The sequence below is a fragment of the Xenopus laevis genome, chromosome 6L (genome assembly GCF_017654675.1).
Source record: "Xenopus laevis strain J_2021 chromosome 6L, Xenopus_laevis_v10.1, whole genome shotgun sequence".
Lineage (NCBI taxonomy): Eukaryota > Metazoa > Chordata > Amphibia > Anura > Pipidae > Xenopus > Xenopus laevis.
The window spans coordinates 144,947,852-144,968,540 of record NC_054381.1 but is presented as its reverse complement, the minus strand read 5'-3'; the positions used below and the strand labels follow the sequence as shown (position 1 = coordinate 144,968,540).

General features: G+C 36.5%; 1 protein-coding gene across 1 annotated transcript in view; it reads right to left on the bottom strand.

Moving 5' to 3' along the window:
• Positions 1-304: 304 nt before the first annotated feature.
• The window catches only part of LOC108718598 (fibrocystin-L), an 85,487-nt gene continuing 65,102 nt past the window's right edge, over positions 305-20,689 (bottom strand). The window contains exons 59-78 of the mRNA XM_041565671.1: positions 18,525-18,698; positions 17,323-17,426; positions 16,428-16,554; positions 16,138-16,259; positions 15,292-15,382; positions 14,335-14,483; positions 13,912-14,034; positions 12,465-12,576; positions 11,639-11,755; positions 10,040-10,205; positions 9,479-9,711; positions 9,144-9,311; positions 8,858-9,015; positions 7,567-7,699; positions 6,587-6,937; positions 5,853-6,004; positions 5,201-5,350; positions 3,702-3,858; positions 2,823-3,044; positions 305-891 (exon numbers count right to left, since the gene is read on the bottom strand). Coding sequence (XP_041421605.1) covers positions 2,824-3,044; positions 3,702-3,858; positions 5,201-5,350; positions 5,853-6,004; positions 6,587-6,937; positions 7,567-7,699; positions 8,858-9,015; positions 9,144-9,311; positions 9,479-9,711; positions 10,040-10,205; positions 11,639-11,755; positions 12,465-12,576; positions 13,912-14,034; positions 14,335-14,483; positions 15,292-15,382; positions 16,138-16,259; positions 16,428-16,554; positions 17,323-17,426; positions 18,525-18,698 — 3,008 coding nt within the window. The 3' untranslated portion in view covers positions 305-891; position 2,823. The remainder of the gene's footprint in view (positions 892-2,822; positions 3,045-3,701; positions 3,859-5,200; positions 5,351-5,852; positions 6,005-6,586; positions 6,938-7,566; positions 7,700-8,857; positions 9,016-9,143; positions 9,312-9,478; positions 9,712-10,039; positions 10,206-11,638; positions 11,756-12,464; positions 12,577-13,911; positions 14,035-14,334; positions 14,484-15,291; positions 15,383-16,137; positions 16,260-16,427; positions 16,555-17,322; positions 17,427-18,524; positions 18,699-20,689) is intronic.

The following is a 20,689-nucleotide window of genomic DNA, read 5'->3' as shown; positions in this document are numbered from 1 at the left end:
GTATATAATATAATAATAATAATAATAATAATAATAATAATAATAATATACAAATAATATATACAATAAACTACAGGTATGGGGTCTGTTATCCAGAAACCCGTTATCCAGAAAGCTTCAACTTATGGAAAGGCCATCTCCCATAGACTCTCATTTTATCCAAATAATCCAAATGTTTTAAAATGATTTCCTTTTTCTCTGTAATAATAATAAAACAGTACCTTGTTCTTGATCCCAACTAAGATATAATTAATCCTTATTGGAAGCAAAACCAGCCTATTGGGTTTATTTAATGTTTACAGGATTTTCTAGTAGACTTAAGGCATGAAGATCCAAATTATGGAAATATTCATTATCCAGAAAACCACAGGTCCTGAGCATTCTGGATAACAGGTCCCATACTGTACCTAAACTATCTGCTGTAAAAAATTCCTTTCCCATAGAGCAGGGATACAATGGTGCATGGAGTTCATGCTATCTAGTAGTGTGTTTATCTACTGGACCAATTGGGACCATGTAGTCTAGTGTCTTTTGTAGTATATTTATATTACACAAATACAGATGGAGGAAATTCCAGTGCAACTGTGTTCAACAACAATGCAACCTTAAAGCTTGATCCATCTGTATGTTCTGACTTTAATAAGAAACGTTACATTACTGGTCAGTCTAGAAATGGGGTTGATTTTAAGAATATATTTAAATAAAATACATTTAGTATATATATATAGGTGTGTGTGGGGGAGGACGTTTTTAAGACTAATATTTATCACAACAGATTTTAATAAATGTAATCATAAATTCATCGTCATTATCATGAAAAAGTAGCAGTCACATAATTGTTCATCCATGAGATTTCTTTCTTTGATTTCCAGAGATCTGCTGGTCGATCCGCTAGAAGAGAAGATACAATAAGGTTGTGATATAAGTACTAATTTCTGAACATATGCAGCCAATGTAAGACTAAGGGGCCGATTCACTAACTTCGAGTGAAGGATTCGAAGTTAAAAAACTTTGAATTTCGAAGTTTTTTTTTGGCTACTTCGACCATCAAATGGGCTACTTCGACCTTCGACTACGACTTCGAATCGAAGGATTCGAACTAAAAATCGTTCGACTATTCGACCATTCGATAGTCGAAGTACTGTCTTTTTAAGAAAAAACTTCGACCCCCTAGTTCGCCATCTAAAAGCTACCAAAGTCAATGTTAGCCTATGTGGAAGGTCCCCATAGGCTTGGCTAACTTTTTTTGATCGAAGGATATTCCTTCGATCGTTGGATTTAAATCCTTCGAATCGTTCGATTCGAAGGATTTAATCGTTCGATCAAAGGAATAATCCTTCAATCGTTCGATCGAACTATCTGCGCTAAATCCTTCGACTTCGATATTCGAAGTCGAAGGATTTCAGTTCCTAGTCGAATATCGAGGGTTAATTAACCCTCGATATTCGACCCTAAGTGAATCGGCCCCTAAAAGGTACTACCACTGACAAGTCCACGATTCAAAATAAGCCCTGGCTTCTGGTACACAGGGGCCAAAGAGCCACCCACAGGCCCAATAAATAATGACTGTCTACTTCTGTTTGAACTTCATTACACATCACTGTTGTGCAGGTGAATACTGATACAGAAAGCTGAGTCAGAAGCTAGGGATAACAAAGCATGTGAAAAAAAACTTAAAGTAACAGTATACACTAGTGATGGCCGAATTTATTTGCCAGGTGCGAATAAATTCGCGAAACCGCAGCGAAAATTCACCGGGGTCAAAAAAAAATGGATGCTGACATCCGTTTTGCAACTTTTTCGCCGTTTCCGAAATTCGTCCATCACTAGTATACACCAATATACGACTCAATCAGGACAGGATTTAAGGGTATATATATCAAAGAGTGAGGTTAGAGATCACCACAGTCTGCTAGCAAGAAATACCGCTTCTCTCCATTCATTTCTATGGGATTTTTAAAGGCGTATTTATCAAATGGTGAACTTTCACTTTCACCCTCTGATAAATACACCATAAAAAATCCCATAGAAATGAATGGAGAGAGGCAGAATTTTACTCTAGCAGACCGTTATGATCTCTAACTTCACTCTTTAATAAACATACCCCATAGTCTGCTGGCGCCCTAAAGCCGGCCGCATTCACTGCCTGCCTGCACCCCCAAGGATCGCGTGTAGCTCGGGGGCCGGATGTACAGCCAGGTATCCACCGTCCCAACGTCAACCCCCCACAACATGCAAGCGCAATCAGTTGCAGAGGGGTCCAGTAGCGCAGTTAACTGTGGTCCTAGACTCATTTCCCATGTGCAGCATGTCATCCCTTCATCTGTGCCACCCTAGGCCCAGGCCTTTGTGGCCTTGCCAGAAATCCGGGCCTGGAATCAATTGAACATGAGCAAAATAAAACTTATGCTGAAAATCCATTCTGTATATCCTTTGATTGAGATACTGTATATAGATCAGTTTGTTTTGGAGTGATGGCCCACAAGGAGATTTGTCACCCACAACAGTGTAGATTTAACCGCATGTGGCAATAACATTTCCCATAAATGCCTCCCCACTGACAATAATGCAAATAATGCATAAAACATAACAGACTCTTCGGTTTTCCAAAGTTGCCTGAAGCTGCCTCACAAGGAAACTTTACGCGAAAATCATCTTCTGGAGAATTTTTCATTTCGGTGCTAAAATTCACAGTGTGTGCCTGCACCTGAGCCAACACAGTGCTTAGGGGCTTATTGATGATTAGAGGCTGATTCTTGGCCTACTTTTTCAGCAGATCAAGTTCCGGACCCATGTTGCATTAGCCAAAGGCAAAAACATACCTCAAAGCAGGTCCAGGCATAGGTTCATCCCAATGAGAATGAGTGCAAGCAGCACTATTGTTTGCGCGGGGCAGATAATGGCAGAGCCACTGGTAGTTACGATTGGTTGGCCACTTGTTGTTGTTGTTGTTGCTGCGCTTGTGGCTGCCACGGCTTTACTATCAAAAGAACTAGTCTGCCCATAGATATTGTTTAGCACAAATTCCATTGTGAAACCACTGCCTGTAACAAGAGACAACATTTTTTAAATATTGATTCTATGCATATACTGACCAGAGTTGATGATTTAACAGACATTGTTTATGTTTAACCAGTGAGACAGATACATACTGCTCATAAAATTGTTTCAGCAGTCCTGAAATAATTATCAGATTTTTCTCTCTTTGCATACATATCAGGGAGGAAGGATTTGAATGGGTGTTAGTGCACATCACTGGTGCTGAGTGGTGCTTTAACACCCTATAGTAAATGAAAGTGTTTGACTGCTCAGAGAAGCCAACACATTCTGATGAACTGACGCATTTTGATAGATGGATCAAACCATTAATAGTTTTGGGCGAATTTGGGGCATTTCGCCGGAAAATTAGCGAATTTCCCAGGAAATTCGCAAAACAGTTAGTTTTTGACGCCAGTGAATTTTCTCAGCGGTTTCACAAATTTATTCGCCGGCAGCGAATCGCGGGAATTTGCAGCGAATTTGCGCCTGGCGAATAAATTCGCCCATTAATAACACTTTCCTCACTGCCTGGATTGACTGACTGATAGTAAATCAGCCCCTCAAATTTCATCCGCTGCTCAAATAGATTCCATTAGATATTGTGATGAATGTATTTGTTCTTGTGTGTGGATAGATTATGTGAGAAAGCATGACCTTTGTACCTGGTAACTGGAGAGCAAGATCAGTATAATTGGCCCAGCAGCCACTGAAAGGAATTGTTGTAGTTCCGCCAAGTCCACTGTCCACATAAGAGTTGTTGCTGTTCTTCAGTCGAACTGTCAGTGACAAAGAGCTGACACTTACAGAGACACAGGTTCCCTAAAAAGGTCAGAAATCAATGACATGAGTAGAGCCATTTGAAATGTCTGAAGTTTTATAGTATACTGTGTTATTAAACATTTTTTTGTTGTCTACACAATCATCACTGGTTTGCGATAAGTTATCCAGAAACCCGTTATCCAGAAACCCGTTATCCAGAAAGCTCCAAATTACTAGAAGGCCACATCCCATAGATTCCATTTTAATCAATTCAACATTTTTTTTAAAATGCTATCCTTTAACTCCATGATCAATTCTTATCAGAGACAAACCAATTCTATTTCTATGTTTAAGGGGGTTATTTATTAAAATCCAAATGTTAAAATCTGGAAACCTAGGATTTTTCAAGATTTATTATACCTAGATGCTGCAAAAGCCTGAATCCGAAAATACTCCATCTCAGACCTGTCGAGATCCTGTATAAGTGAATGGGAGAGGTACCTATCTCATTTTGAAGTTTTGTGGTCTGCACTGGGTTTAGCCCGAAAATCAGACTTTTTCAGGGTATTCAGACAAAAACTCGAAAAATCTAGCGATTCAAAAAAAACCCTCTCAAACCCTCAAAAAAAATCTGACCCTAAAATGCATAGCAGTGCAGCAGAGCTCCAGGCAGCACTTTCCATCGATTCGTATTCTTTCGGGGCTCAATGCCGACACAAAGCATTTTAGGCCAAGTCAGGAATCGGCTTCAACTGAGAATGCTTAAATCGGTGTTGAGTCCTGAAAGAATACGAAGCGGTGGAAGATTTGGTACTGGGGTTTAGTTCTCCTTTAAGGTATGAAGATCCAAACTACAGAAAGATCCCTTATTTTGAAAACACCATGTCCTGAGCATTCTAGATAACAGGTCCCATACCTGTACCAATTTTTTGGGGGGGTTTAAATGTCACAACTCAACTCAAATTTAAGTTTCCACCGTAATTTTTTTTTTGCAGCAAACATTGTGGCCGCGTTTCCAATTTTCAAATTTTCAAGGTTTATTAAGCTCACATAACTCATATAAAAGTCAAATAAATGTGCCATTTAAAAGCTGGCAAGCTGTTTTTCAAATCGAGTTTTCCAGATTAATTTGAAATTTGAAAATGAAGGGTACAATTGTTTTTTTTTTCACTTCAAGCAATCAAGTTTCAAGTTTTTTTTATAAATAAGTAACACAGGCAGTAATTAAGATATACGATTTGTAATATCAGCCCATTTTAAAGAGCATTTTAAATCATGCCGAAGGAAAGAAATTAGAGATTGTGGCTTGTTTTGGAAATGTAAAAGGTTGAGGCATATAATAAGGTGCAAAGTGACACATGGCATTTTCCCTACAAAAGAAGATACAATATACGGTTCTTACTTGAGAATCCAGTGCCATAACTGCCGGCTGTTGGGCTAGGACTTGCCCTGGAGTCCCGGCCACAGGCTGCACAACGACAATGAGAGAAGATACACTGGCCAAGTAACTTCCAATTGTATTCTCAGTTCTGTCCACAGTTTTGTTTGCAACCTGGAAGTTTATGATACTACTGTATATTATTCTAGAAAATACAAAACTACAACACTATGAAAAACAATTGTTCGGAAACTATTTTTACAGTACTGGCAAACAAGTAACACATGGATTTAACAGTGTTCACAGCTTATCATTATGATGGGATATTGTCATCATAGAGTACAGTTGTTTCTGGCAGGTGCCAGAATGAAGACTGTGCAAAGACTGCCCAGAGCCCCTCACATAGTGAAATATAAGCTGTAGGTTTGGGAGGTTAGACATCTGTAAATAAGATATTTACATACTTAGCTACAGTGTTACATAGTTAAAGTCTATCAGGTTCAACCCCTCCAAACAAAAACCCAATATCCATAAAAAGTTGTATAGAAACCAAAGAGGTCTATGGAGCTCTTGTGCAGACTGGGGGCTGATGATGTTTTTGAGGGCCACATCAGGCCCACGGCCCTCAAGATGGACAGTCCCCATATAAAGTATCACTGGAGGCGTAGTCATTTACCTGGCTCCATGCTGGATCACTTGGAGATGGAACGGGATCTGAGATGAACAAGGAGCTGACAGTAACATTCAGGAAGGAGCTCAGACTGCCACTTATTGATGCTGCTGCTAAGCTTTGACTCATATTTTGAAAATTAGAGTAATTTAGGGTAGCTGAAGAGAAAACATATTGTGGATATTAATGTCATTCATATTACTCCCAACATGTTCTTGGTATCATACTAGAGAGAGAGAGAGAGAGAGAGAGAGAGAGAAAGGGGTGCATGGGAAACGTCTAAACAGGCACGGCTATGATACAAACATACTTGTTTGTTTGCATAACATATATTACATATATCACGTGTGAAGCAAAGACTCATAAATTACCATGTAACGCATCTCATAGAGGAAATAAAACCCCTTAACAATAGATCTATAGGTATGGCCCAGTGGCAGTCAACATTATAAGCCATCCATTATGGATAGTGCCATGATAAATTTGCACTGTTCCTAATACTATAACTATCTCATATAGAGATCTATCCATTTGCACCACTATAATTTCATATAGACACTTCTGACTTGAGTCTGATCTGGATTTCCATCAAGTATACTGAACTTTGAATCATTTACTATAAGCCTTGGTCAGTTGGACAAGATTTTGAGAATTATTACTCCACCTTGCCATAATTCATGTAATCTCACTGTATATTTTATACATCTAATAGATTATCCTCGAGAATATAATATACTTGCCTGCTGTTGAGTTAGTGCTGTTAGATTGTTGACCTGGTGGATCGGCAATTTTCACGGACACAGTGAGCCCCCCTGCTGCCCTTTTCCTTCTTCGACTTCCTTCAGCAATTATTTTTGTAATGCGGATCTTCTGTGCTGGGATTTTCAGGAAGAGAGCAAGATTTCGAACAAGGTTGTCACCATAGAACTGATCCACTGTCATGGCCGGGAGTTTGAAAGAAACGACGATCAAAGGAGTGGTACGGACTTCAACTGGGGTTGACCCTCTAACCAGGATATAAAGCATCTTGTAGTCGTTGTCAAAGAAGTTTTCTCCCACAATGTTAGAACTGAGTTGAGGCATGAATTGTCCTTTTCACCAGAAGAAAATAAGATACATTTTTATGTTACATTCTTCAGTAGAAAAATACAAGAGGTCCTCTGCACTACACCCATTATTGATGAAAATTGAGTGTAGGACTGGCCAGATATGGGATGACTTTGACGTAGTTGGCCAGCTTAAATATATTGCAATATATGGACAAACAATCCCTGTTTCGTTTAAAGGGTAAGACATTTTTCAGTAGCAGTATGCACAAAATGCCTTGAATATATTGATATTGGGTTGAGTGCAGAGGACTCTTGTATTTGACTATATGTATTTTGTGGTCACAGCCTCATTGCATCCCCACCTAAAGGTTTTAAAAATCAGTGGTGAGCACAACTTTTCATTGTTTGTAACATTCTTAAGTAGCCCTCGAACAAAAAAAACGTGCAATTTCTAATAAATACAATTTATTAGATTGTGATACTTCCACATTTCATTGTCTTTTTAAAACAATGCTATTGGCCAACTCTGAAATTCTTCTCTCATTTCTGAGCCCATCACATCACACTTGGAGATGGTATGAAACATACAATAGACATACTGTTTACATGGGTTTCCAGACTACTAATAAAGGCAACAGTTGACAGAAAAAAAATTGAACACTTTGATTTACCTTTGTAAGACGGTTCCTTAAACAATACATCCCCATTGCTTTGTACATCTCCATTAGTTGGAAGCACATACGAATTGTTAATGTATACATCCAGTCGTTGAGGATTTGAGTAAAATAAACCAACACGAACAACCTGCCAGATACAGTAGTTAAAAAGGAAATGATGTTCATTTCGGTTGACTTGCTACAGAAGGGAGAAAATTTATCTTGTGAGAAAAGGAACATCTTGTCCTGTTGCTCTGCTTCCAAAATAATACTAGAAAGCTATAGAAAAGTAATCTGAGTATTCTCTTGTCTTTTTTAAGCAGAGCAACATTAAAAGTCTCAGGAGTTTAATGTTATATATATATATATATATATATATATTTATTATGTGGGAAGATTACCTTTTACAATGGTAGGCAAGTGGGTTTCTTATGCAGAGAAGAGACAGGGACACAAAATGCAGAAGAGTAAGACTTTGCCTTTAATTATTCACACCAAAACACATCAACAAGGTGCTTATCTTCATATGACATCATAAATAAAGAACAATCTCTCTCATAAATTAAATTTTAGTTTTCCTAACCACCCCATGGCCTCTCCCAGACTCTGGTCCACCATAAGGTTAGCACCCTGTTACTCACAGTTCACAAAGGAAAGGCCTGTCTCCTTCAGACATTCATCATTGAGCCCATAGAGCACATCCCTTTTTACTCTACAGTCAGATCTACTCTCAGATGCCACCTAATTATCTGACTGGGAGGAAGAATGAACCCTATCTGCTCTAGCTATTCCCCTTCAGTCCCTATAATCCATTATAAACATTCCGAGTTTGTTGCCTGTCCTGACCTTTGACTACTCTCTTGGATCCTGTTACTGTACTGCAATATTGGTGTTATTGTCCCGGCCTGTGACCTCGACTACGCTGATCTCCTGATCTGGTACTGCTTTGACTGATTGGTATCGACTTGGCCTGTCCTTGACTACGTTCCTTGTTCCCCGTTCTGTAGTTCATGTTTAGTTCCCTTGCCTAGTCACTATAAGACCTGGTGGCATCCAAGTAGTAGAGGTCTCCTCCAGAAGTGAAAGGTGGCGGTTATAGGCAGAAGGGTGAGCCAAAGTCGGGACCTTGGGGTTTATTCTGGGTTTAGGACACCATTCTTAACATGCAGACTTCCTTGTACATTTTTAGACCAGGCAGATGTGTAGATAGATAGATAGATAGATAGATAGATAGATAGATAGATAGATAGATAGATAGATAGATAGATAGATAGATAGATAGATAGATAGATAGCCTCAGACTTACTTTTGAATTGTCAGAATTCAGTAGGATCAGACGGAGACTCTGTGGGCTGGTGCTTGTGAAATAGATATCAAATGACTTATTGGTAGCCACTATAGCATGGAACAGCGAGACTCTTTTTTGGCATGTGTATCCAGAACACCATTCATGCTGCTGAGGCCCTTTAACAGATACAGTATAATTACTAGCTAAAGAACATTATTATAATATTTTTTTCCAAACACTTATGTTACCATAGTAAACAAATAGCTCATCTAAAAATGGACATAACTGTTAATAAAGTGCTTACCATTAATAAGGTCAATGTAACCACTACCCAACACAGCAACTGGTGACAGCCTCCTGGTCTCTGTATCACTATCAAGACTCTCGATAACCATCATCTCGTAATTTAATCCAAAGCATTTATAAGCCTCCCAGGCAGACATATAGACACAGGTGGAATCCCTGACAATCCCTGAGGAAAACAAAATTGTACAAAAAAAAGACAAATATTGAGGTTGAATACATTTGTATAGAGAAGTATTCACCTTTTTTCCCTACCCCAGAATTGACCACACATCATGTCAGAAATGGCCGAATGCTTACATTACACAAATGTTAAATAAAAAATGATCTCGCTACCTTTGTATGGAGCCACTTCTGCCACTGGGATTTGGCTTCCATTACGCTGGGTCAGCATAACCTTAGGGATGCGATAGTCCCCAACACCATATCTTGGATCTTTATCCCACTCATATTCTGACTCTGGAACCACAGCACCTTGATTCTCAAGGAAGGAACCATCAAGATCTTTCAACAGACTTTTCTTCTTGGCATCACAGTACATATCCACACAGGCAGTGGGATTAATCTTCCTGTGACAAATTGAAATAATCAAATAAAAATTATTATAAGCAAGCAATATGATTGCAAGGCATGGTATCAGTATGATGGCACCCTGCTTCGAGATGACAAACTGCATTCTGAGCTTTAACACTCTGACATCATTAAGCTCAAAAATGTATAAGCATTGTGCTAATATTAACACAATACAAGTAAATGTGGGCATAGGAATTAGGAAACAATATCTCTCAGCTTAATGTGGAAAGGGGGGAGGGAAATAGGATGGAATATTTGAAATGTCTATTGATTGAGTTTGTTGGTACTTTAAAGTATTACAAAACATGAAAAGAAAGGACTTACGAAAGGTCAGGTCTGTGGATAAATAATTTTTGATCTTCTGTGCTGTCAAACATTTTGATCCTAGAAACTTCTATTGGATGCTGTAAGTCATCATTGAGAGGGTTGGTAAAGAACATTATATTGGTTTCACTAGAACACACGGTTTTGTATCCGACCAAGGTTGTATCTTTAAAAAAAACAAAATAAGTTATATTTATTGCCAAATATAAGGGGGTTATTTATCAAAGTCCAAATTTATCTCAATATTTTTTATATTTTCTGCTACAAACTCCGATCAAATGCGCTTGTGTTTTTTGCGCTTATGTATTACTACATTTTCCCAAAAATTTGCTTTGCCGTAAAAAAATCAGATTTTCATGATTTTTTCTGATTTTTTATCTGACTTTCATGATATTTTTGGATTTTTCATCCGAAAACTCTGATTTTTGCCCGAAAACTTCGGGGTATTGCACCAAACCCAGCGGACATAAAAAAATCCTAGGGGCTTCTCTCATTGACTTATATGCAACCTCGCCAGGTCTGAGATGCCAGATTTTCTGATTCGGACTTTTCCATCCTCGGAGTTTAATAAATTCTGAAAAATTTGCGATTTTTTAAAAGTCAGATTTTATAAAAAAAAAAAAAATCCCAAATTTTTAGTGATTTTTGCATTCAAAGTTTAGTAAATAACCCCCTAAGAGTTTTTTAGAGTTTCTTTAAGACTTCAGATTTTGCAGCCTCTTCCAAAATGAATAGCGCTCCACTCTTTTTGTCCACATGATCACCGTTAACCCAGGTGAGTTTTTCTTATATATGCCAGCGATAAAAGAAAAAAAAATATTGGTATTGTTGGAATTTTTTCATTTATTGAATTGTGAACTTGATCACCGCACAAAACTCAAGTTTTACAAATTACACTTCCGAGCTTTATCAAATGAAAGAAAAAAAAAAAGGAAATGTATTTGTCTGTGTATCTGTTCTTTCTTGAATAAACTAGTGATTGTGAGGAACAAAACCTTAGTTTTGCAATTTTTAAAATGTATAAATCAGTCTCTAGGTTATAAATTCCTCTGTAGCCAACCGCTGAATTTATAGTACAACTTATATGCTCAAATACTCTTCATATTGTCTGCCTCATTCCCCTATGCAGAGGAACAGGACTTCACCAGTGATGGGTGAATTTGTCCCATTTTACTTCACCGAAAAAACTCGTGAATTGAAATTTAGCAAAAGATTTGCGAAATGCGACTCTTGGCGCCCGTGTCAATTCACATAAATTTTGACGCTTGCGTCGATTTTGATGCCGGCTTTAAAGTCAATGGGCGTCCAAATAATGTTGACAGGACAATGTTTTGACGCAAGCAACTATTCTGACGCAAGTCCAATTTTTTTGCATCAGATTCGTGAATGCACAAAAAATTGTGAAATGCGAATTTTGACGCCTGTGTCAATTTTGATGCCTGCGTCAATTCACGTAAGTTTTGATGTTCGCGTAAATTTTGACGCAGGCGTTAAAGTCAATGGGCACCCGAATAATACGTAACTATTCACCTGTCCAAATTTTTCACACCAGTCTCGCAAATTTATTAGGATTTATTTGGTGTTATGATTTACATTTACCTTGTACAATCATTAAACCAGTAATTGCATTATAACTCTTTAACCCAGCGTGAGGTTTTCTTGGTGCCATGTTATGGGCAGAGATAAATGACGGCCAAGAAATTCCAGATCTTCCTCCTAAAACAAGATAAAAAGCAATCAATATACTTTGTAATATTAAAATACCATTTTACTGTTCATATATCACTATTAGGCCTTCAACTATTTACAGTCCATGCATACTTACCTGGAACACCCCCCCCCCCAATAAAGGTGTTTGATTACTAAAACTTACTAACTTGCAAAAGTGCACTTGCTAGTAGCAACCAATCAGGTGTTTGCTTTTATTTTCCAGTAGTATCTTGTTGGAAACTAATTGCACTGTTATTTGTGATATGAAACTGTTATTTTAGATTTAATGCATTAATTAACTATATATACAGTATACGATTGGAAAGGGCTGTATATAGTTCCCTTTGCACAATCTGACTTTAATTTATTCAGGTGTATTTGGTCTTAGATAATTGACTTAATATTTTAAGATCTTCCAATGCATATATTTATAATATACAACAGCCAGGAATGTCCTGTAAAATATATCCATATGAACTGTGCTTAGTGATGTCACTTGTGTCACATGAATTACTGTAACTTGTGTATTATAAAAAATAATATACCCAATGTATATGAGGATAGAAGAATTTCCATTGGAGTTCCATGAACATATTAACGTACTCAGCCATGCAGGCTTTTGACTTGATATGGTCAATAAACTCCTTGTGACTTTTTTATTACAATAGTGGTTACATTTTTCCCTATATAATTTTTTTTTTTACTTCTGCAATACCTGTCAGAGGCCTGATGCTTCTATGTAGTGCGGTGAAATTAATATTGGCATCACTGTCAGTCAGGACATTGCTGCAGTTGAAGTTTGGACTGCTCCCCACAAGCAATGAATTCTGAAAATACAGACAAAACAATTGGGAAACTGCTATTAGAAAGAAACGATCAAGCGACTAATCATGATGTTACAGCTAAACATGTACAATATTGTATTTTATTCCCTGGCTATAAATACACTTCTCTACTCAAGAAAACTGGTAACAAAATCCCTTTTTCCTTCAGTTTTACTACTATTTGTGATTTTGTTGGAAACTTTCCTAATCATGCACGTTGTAATAAAGTTCACCTGGCATGAAGAAGGTCCCCAGATATTCAAATATAATTTTTAAAATCGTACAATTGTGGCCAAAGGTTTTCACACTCTGCCGAACATTTTGGAATGAACAAATCCAGATGAAAATTCCAACAACATTAACATCATTGAAATTATTTTATGTATGTTATATTTATTCGTTATTGTATGCTATAGATGGGTGGATCAGCAATGTAATTTACAAAGGAGCTTTGTATGAAATATCTTTTGTAGGTCATTTATGAATGCAGTGCTTAGAGTGCTCATTTTGGAAGCAATTTGCCATTTTTGTACGCATAGTGCGGTATTATTTTAAACAATTCCAGTATTATTCCAAGTGCTGAGTTGCATCTGCTACAGTTGTGTCCGATGGATCAAAACAGATGCAATTGAGTGGGTGCAAGTTGCACCTACCATTTCCAGGGTAAAGTTTGCATCATTCCTGGAGCATGCATCCAAAATGATATTTACATCTGATTGGCTGGGCGTAATTATGGTGCACATATTGATGCAACCCATGTTGGTAGCTGCAGGATAAAATGTATAATGAAGCAATAGAATTCTTAATGAATCAGATGAAAATTGAGGATAGGACTGGCCAGATATTGGATGACTTTGACGTAGTTGGCCAGCATAAATATATTGCAATATATGGACAAACAATACCTGTTTTGTTTAAAGGGTAAGGCATTTTTTAGTAGCAGTATGCACAAAATGTCTCTGTCTTAAATATATATTAGTGGTGAGCACTACTTTCCCTTGTGTGTTATAGCTGCAGGGTTCCCCAGTGCTTGCACACTATTCATCAGAAGGATGAATGCAATTCACACTCATATGGAAGTGCAAGAGAATGTACCAACACCAAGCAAGTACCTTAATGAATTACATTAACATGTGCTCTTCATTGCATCCAGTTTGGGGCACCAAAAGGTGCATTCGTAAAACACCCCTACAATAGAGAAACATGACTACAGAAGGCAAATGAGGGAGATAGTAACACCTAATATAATGTGTTTGTAAAGTACAATTCTTTGAGCCTAACCTGATCTCTACTGCCCTATAGTCTTTTGTGTTGAAGTTGAAATAACGCGTTTCTTACCGAGACTGCAACAGTTTTGTTCGATAACTCATGAGAGGTTGCGGCGGGTGTGTATATAATGGTAAATATTCCCATCCCGTTGTCAACAAATACTGATTCTGCGATCTTCACACTTTCTGGTGTCTGTAAAGGCAAATATTTTACAAGATAAGCTTGATATGTTAACTTATGGGGAAAGCATACACTGGAGCTTCTTTAATAAGACAGTGAAAAAAGGTTTTCCATAGAATTCTACTGTAATAGAGGTTGAGCTTAAATTACCATTGAATTCATTTATCAATTGAAGTACAAATTAGCGTCCACTTTGAACCTTGCTTACAATTGCTCAAAATCAACTTATAGGCAATAAGCTTGAGGAGTGTGTAGAGGAGCAGATTTCTCCATAATTTTTATGCATGTGTTTGTAAAAAAAAAACGAATTACCTGGGAGTAAAAGCCATAGTCCCAGCATCTCCACACTGTGAATCTTCTGATTAGAGAACACCCAGGAAGACCATCTTTATTCATGTAAACACCATATAATCCCCCATGAGCTTCATTGTTCAGCCACTGTACACTTGTGTCATTTCCATCTGCAGAAACATAGTGTTTCTTTAGAACTTCAATATCACTATGAAATTTTGTGCAATATTTTCAAGGCATAGCGTTCATACTAAAACTAAAGGGACTTAGCTAAAAACATAAAGGTGTGATGTATTGACAGCTTCATTAACAATACAACAATCAGTAATGGGCACTAATTTTGCTGCCTTCACCCATACTAACCATGACGGCATGCATAAGGATGATCCCCAATAACTGGTGGTGCAAGCAATGTGTATCTTATTCTTCCAAACATCCATAGCCCTCACGGATGAAAAATATTGTTGACTGCAATTTTAAAGAAGTCTTTCAGCCAAAAACTGTTTTTGAATAATGTAAGAAAATGTCATTTTAAGCAATTTTGGGTAGGCTTTAACATTTGTCAGTTGTGTGCCTGGCAACATATAGGACGTGACACATTGCATATATTTTAATGGAAGGGGGTAGGACCTGTTCATATGACTTTAGCCTTGGTAGTTGCAAGATAAGCACTGGTAACTCTTGCCAGTTCAAGGTTCCAGAAAGCTAAATCAGATGAGCTTGCAACACTTTGGAATTGGATACATCTAACTTGGAATAGTCATGCCCATTCCTAAGTGATTCTTTACAAACAGAAACAAATAAACATTTGTGCAATTCATATTTGCCCTCATATCACATTCACTTGTGTTTAGATTTATGCAGTATAATCTATTGATAGGGATAACTAGTTATAACAGTTTGCTTTACAAAATCTTGCCTGTTCTGATAATGTTAAAAGGAAATCTGTTCAATATGTTGAGTAGCCTGAGCCCATACCTGTGCAGGGTTCCCCATTAATATGGTATCCAACTCTTTCAAATCCAGCAACCACGTTGTTCTGTAACACTATGTCGGTTCCTTGACTGATCTAGAAATGAATAATGACAAAATCAAGTTTTCACTTATGTCTAAGGTTTGTAAGGATGTCACACAAGGAAGTCCTTTTTTTTGCTGAACTACAACTCTTGCCTGTCAAAGGGGCACAATGGAACATGTAGTTAATGAATGTAGAATACTTATTTAGAAATTCCATCTGACATAAACTAGCCTTTAATGTTTTGTGCCTAACATGGGCAATTATCAGCTAATCAGTTCAAACTTAATAAAAATTAGGTGATTTTTTTATTAAAAAATAGCAACTCAATACTATACTTTTACCATCTAATAAAATCAATAACCCCCCCCCACAAATCCCCCCTGGGAGACCCATAGTTGACAGAATGGACTCCCTTTCACAGCATATACTACAAATTTTAGATCACACACAATGGTGTGAGGGGTATACTTGGGTGATGATTGGTGCCAAGACTCTCTATATTATCAGTTTTAAAATATGTTCCCGATAATGACTGCATGTACCTGTTACACAGAAAAAGGTTTATTTTGGAGAATATGTACTTCATTGTTTCACATAATTATTTTGAATTTCAAGATTCTTTGTATTCACAAGTGTGTGGCACTGCAATGGGTACTAGATTCACCCCTGGTAATGCCAATTTTTTGGCTTAACGAAACAGGTCAAATTCGCCCATCCCTAGTTATAGACAATAAGTAGAGAAAGAAATATAATCATATTTACGTTTCCAGCAATAATTATAATGTTAAGGATAACAATGTACCTACCTCTATGCCAGCATGCCACAAGATGTTGTTTAGCTCCTCCCTGTCCTGGTAGGTTCCTGGCCAGACAGCAACAGATACAAGATTTCTTCTCAATCTTATACGTTCTCCCGATACTACAATTCCTAAAGAGGGGTTACAAAATATGTTTTTCAATAGAAAAACCTACCTATTGTATGACATTTGGGTGAAGTTAGCCTGGTTTTAGTTTTGCATGTAACTGCTTGAAAGTGCAATCACATATTATGGAGACACAAGTATATTACACTTTAAAGACTTAAAGCAGCAATTACCTTCTCCCACCGTAAAGTGAATGACATTGTCAGCAATATCCAGTCCGTTGGTGGCAAAAACACCAATTGCCGGTGAGAAGCCATGATGGAAGGAGCATCCTAGGATGTAAGACGTGTTTCCAGATACCTAAAAAAATATTATGCTTGTTTGATGTTCCAATCTGATACAGTGCCCAATTCCATGTTTTTTTCCCCTCAAAATAATGGATTTGGTGCTTCATTAGTCTAAAGCTAATATTAGATATTGTCATGTAACTGACATATGCTGTTAAAGAGAAGTCATTTGGAAACAGAACATTGATTCTTGGAGGCTGCTATTTTGTAAATATGATACAAATTAAACAAATAGCATGTCCTTTGTTTAAATACATTGACTATCTCCAGAAAAATATATCATCTTAAGGTGAGGCCAACCAGGTACCCTCTCAACCTGATCAGCCCACAGGTCAAATAGGCGGTGTGACCTGTGGGCTTTGTATGTATGACGGACCACACACAGTATGGCCACCTTCCTGTTGTTCCAGTTAATAAAGCAAAGTGCACAAAACCAGATTGGAAAAGCAGAAAGGAAAAAAAAGCTGTGACTCTTATTCATTTGCAGATCTGCAGATGCTCCTGAACTGACCAACATTGTACACTGGCAGATGAAATGTTATGACCTGCATGATTTTAGAACCAACCAATATCCACAGTACATGGATATCCGTCAGGCTTGGCGGACAACATACAGTACATGTATCAATAATCATACACAACTTTGCGTTGTGAAAACAAGAAGAAGAACAAGAATGTACATTTACACTTTTAAGACACCAATCTGTATAGTATTAGTGAATTTGGCTTTGTTAACGAATGAAGCAATTATTGTTCAAAATACTCAAGATATAAACATTACCTCCCCAAGATACAGGAAAGCCAATGAATATCGGGGATCTTTTGGGTCTCTATAGCCCTCCTGTCCACTGTGGTAAAACTCAACATTTTCAATTCTCGCGCTTCCTGCACAAAACAAACAAATCATTTTAATTTTCAATACCATGCTCACTTACTGAGGCACATCATATGACAGGGAATTGTTTTAAATATATAACTGGAAATATTCACACTCTACAATGACAATTCGAATATTTTCCTTTGAATAGAATTTGATTTCGTTATACAGGTATGGGATCTGGAATCCGGAAGCCTATTATACAGAAACCCCAGAATTACAGAAAAGCCATCTCGAACAGACTCTATTTTAATCAAATAATTCATGTTTTTATTAAAAATGATTTCCTTTTTATCTGTAATAATAAAACAGTACATTGTACTTGATCCCAACTTATAATATAATTAATCCTTATTGGAAGCAAAAGCAGCCTGTTGGGTTTATTCAATGTTTACATGGTTTTTAGTAGACAAAGTATGGTGATTCAAATTTCCGAAAGACCCGTTATCCCGAAAACCCAAGGTCCTAAGCATTCTGGATAACAGGTCCTATAGCTGTGCCTCTTTGGTAGAGCATGATAGAGAGAATGATGTAGATGAATACTGGGATAGTCTGCAGACTGCATGCAAATGAAATCATACAAATGCAGCTATAATTTTTATTTTTGTTGTGTTCAAAAGGAAACGACACCCCTTGTTTGGTATTGTTTGGGATTACATTGAGTTTGTTTTCCTATGAATGTTTATTTACCCCCTAGTATGCACCAGTGCAATTACCAAGAGCACCCTAATCGGATATTTGCTAAAATTTTTTAATTTTCCAACTTGTATATAGATTTATAGATAGATTGTATATATATTTATCTAAGGCTGCACTAGCTGGAAAATGGTTGTTATTATTATTATTATTATTATGCACTAGGAACTTTAATTATTGGCATATTTATTGTACCTTAGCAAGCATTTTATCCAGCAAGAAAAGTCAAGCATCACAATAAATAATTGCCCAGAATAATGTCCGTAGAAAATAATCTTTTTAATGTAACCAACTCAAACTGCATTTTCTTTTAACTTAATACCAAATTCCTCTTTTGTAAATACTGTTGACATGCAGAGGAATTCAATAATGCAAACAGGACATTATTTCATTGGTAGAATTCACTGTACCTGTATACTGAACGTTGTTCATTGTAAATGTGCTAACCAGCACCCGGGCACCAAATGATTCTTGGTACCAGCCTGGATAATCCTGCCCAATGATCTTTATGTTTCTGGTCAACAGAGCAACGTCAGCCGCCATTGTGTAATTCCAGCTTGTGTTGGCCACAGAATAGCTTTCAGCTAGAAGGAAATATGTGTAATGAGAGGTCACCAAGCATCACAAAAATGCAAATAATTGTAGTATTTTAAAATATATGGCAATATAACATTAAACAAATAGATTGTTTCCAGTTTCTAAATTCCTAATATATGTGTATATGTTCCATTCCAGTGCCAAGAATCTTTTCTTTTTCAAATATTTTTATTGGTTTCAATTTCAATTTAAACAAACATCAGTATAAAATGCAGACAATCAAGGAAATATACAAAGCAGATGTGAAGTCAGAGAAATTCCAAAAAATAACTTTTTGAATAACAATTACTTCGAAGTCTCAAGTAGAAGCAAAAATATGTAAACAGCAAAAGAATAATTAATTTCACTCTGCTCAGTAAATTAATAAGTAAAGTCTTCATAAAAATTGTGTGAAAAGAGATCTGAATGGGGTATAAAACATGGACATAGCAATTATACTAATGTGAATTCTTATGCATAAATGTATTTATTAACTGGTTTATTTTATCATCGATAGTATTTGAATAAAAAGCCCAATTATTCATGAAGTTGCTTCTAATTTTTTGGTGCAAGGTCAAGTATCGAATAGCCTCTTGTAAAAATAGGTTATGAAAATGACCCGAAATATTTTCTAAAGATGGAACTTCATCTTCAATCAACCGTTGGAAAAATGATAAGCTGAAGTCATAACCATAATAGTTCACTTGTTCTTTAGACAATTTAGGAACTGTTTAATTATTTTTTTTTTTTAAATCTAAGATTGCAAATTGTGGGGACAGACATAGATCGATTTGGCATAGAGAGTTAGGAAGTGTTCAATACTCCACCCCATTAATCATACCTTGAAACATGATCACAATAATGAAAAAAATCAGTATTTTGTTGTTGGATTTAGGACAAATCAAAATGGGCTTCAAAATTGAGCATTTTTTATCATATATTTTGCAATAACCAAGTCAAAATTCTTGGGGGCAGATTTATCAAGGGTCGAATTTCGAAGTTTTTTCTCATCGAATAGACTCCGACATTCGAATTCGAAGTCGGAGGATTTTATACATTGTACGATCGTATTCTGATCGTACTTCGAATTGAATGATTCGAACGATTTTATCATACGATCATACGATTTTCCCAAAAAATCCTTTGACTTAAAAAAACTTAGCAAAACACACAGGAGGTCCGCCATAGGCTAAACAGCAATTCGGCAGGTTTAAGTTGGTGAAGTATTGAAGTCGAAGTTTTTTAAAAGAGACAGTACTTCGATTATCAAATGGTCGAATAGTCGAACGATTTTTACTTCGAATCAAAGTCGAAGTCAATTTGAAGTCGTAGTATCCTATTCGGTGGTCGAAAAATCCAAAAAATTACTTTGAATTTCGAATTTGTTTACTTCAAAAATTCTCTCGAATTCACTTTGATCCTTGCTAAATCTGCCCCTAAGTCTCTCCAACTTTCTGAAAATATATACGTCTATTATAACCTTATAATATGGAAATGAGATTTTAGGGCTAAATATCCATTTTTAGAAATGAGGACAACCTTTCAGCTGCATTTTGGAAAGGTAAAAAGTGTTATGAAGGGGGATTTAAACAAGTTTGAGAGGTTAACCTAGTTTTTATCAAAGCGAGATCACCCATCATTTGTAAGATAGATTTATATATATATATATATATATATATATATATATATATATATATATATATATATATATATATATATATATATATATATATAATCATATATATATATCATATTTATTGGAGGATATAGAATTTCTTCCTGAGAGGTTTCTAGCCAAAAAGTTAGATGAAAGAAGTTCAATTTGGCTGCTTCAGATAAATTGGCACATGTTTTGATATGGTTCCATGTGATATTGTACTTCTATTTCTTCAAGTAAAGAGAACAGAGTTTGATTTATATTGAATTGATTGGAAAATGGAGTCATTTGCAAGTTCAAATGATTTTGTTTACATAATATTTTTCAGATGGAAATGGTATC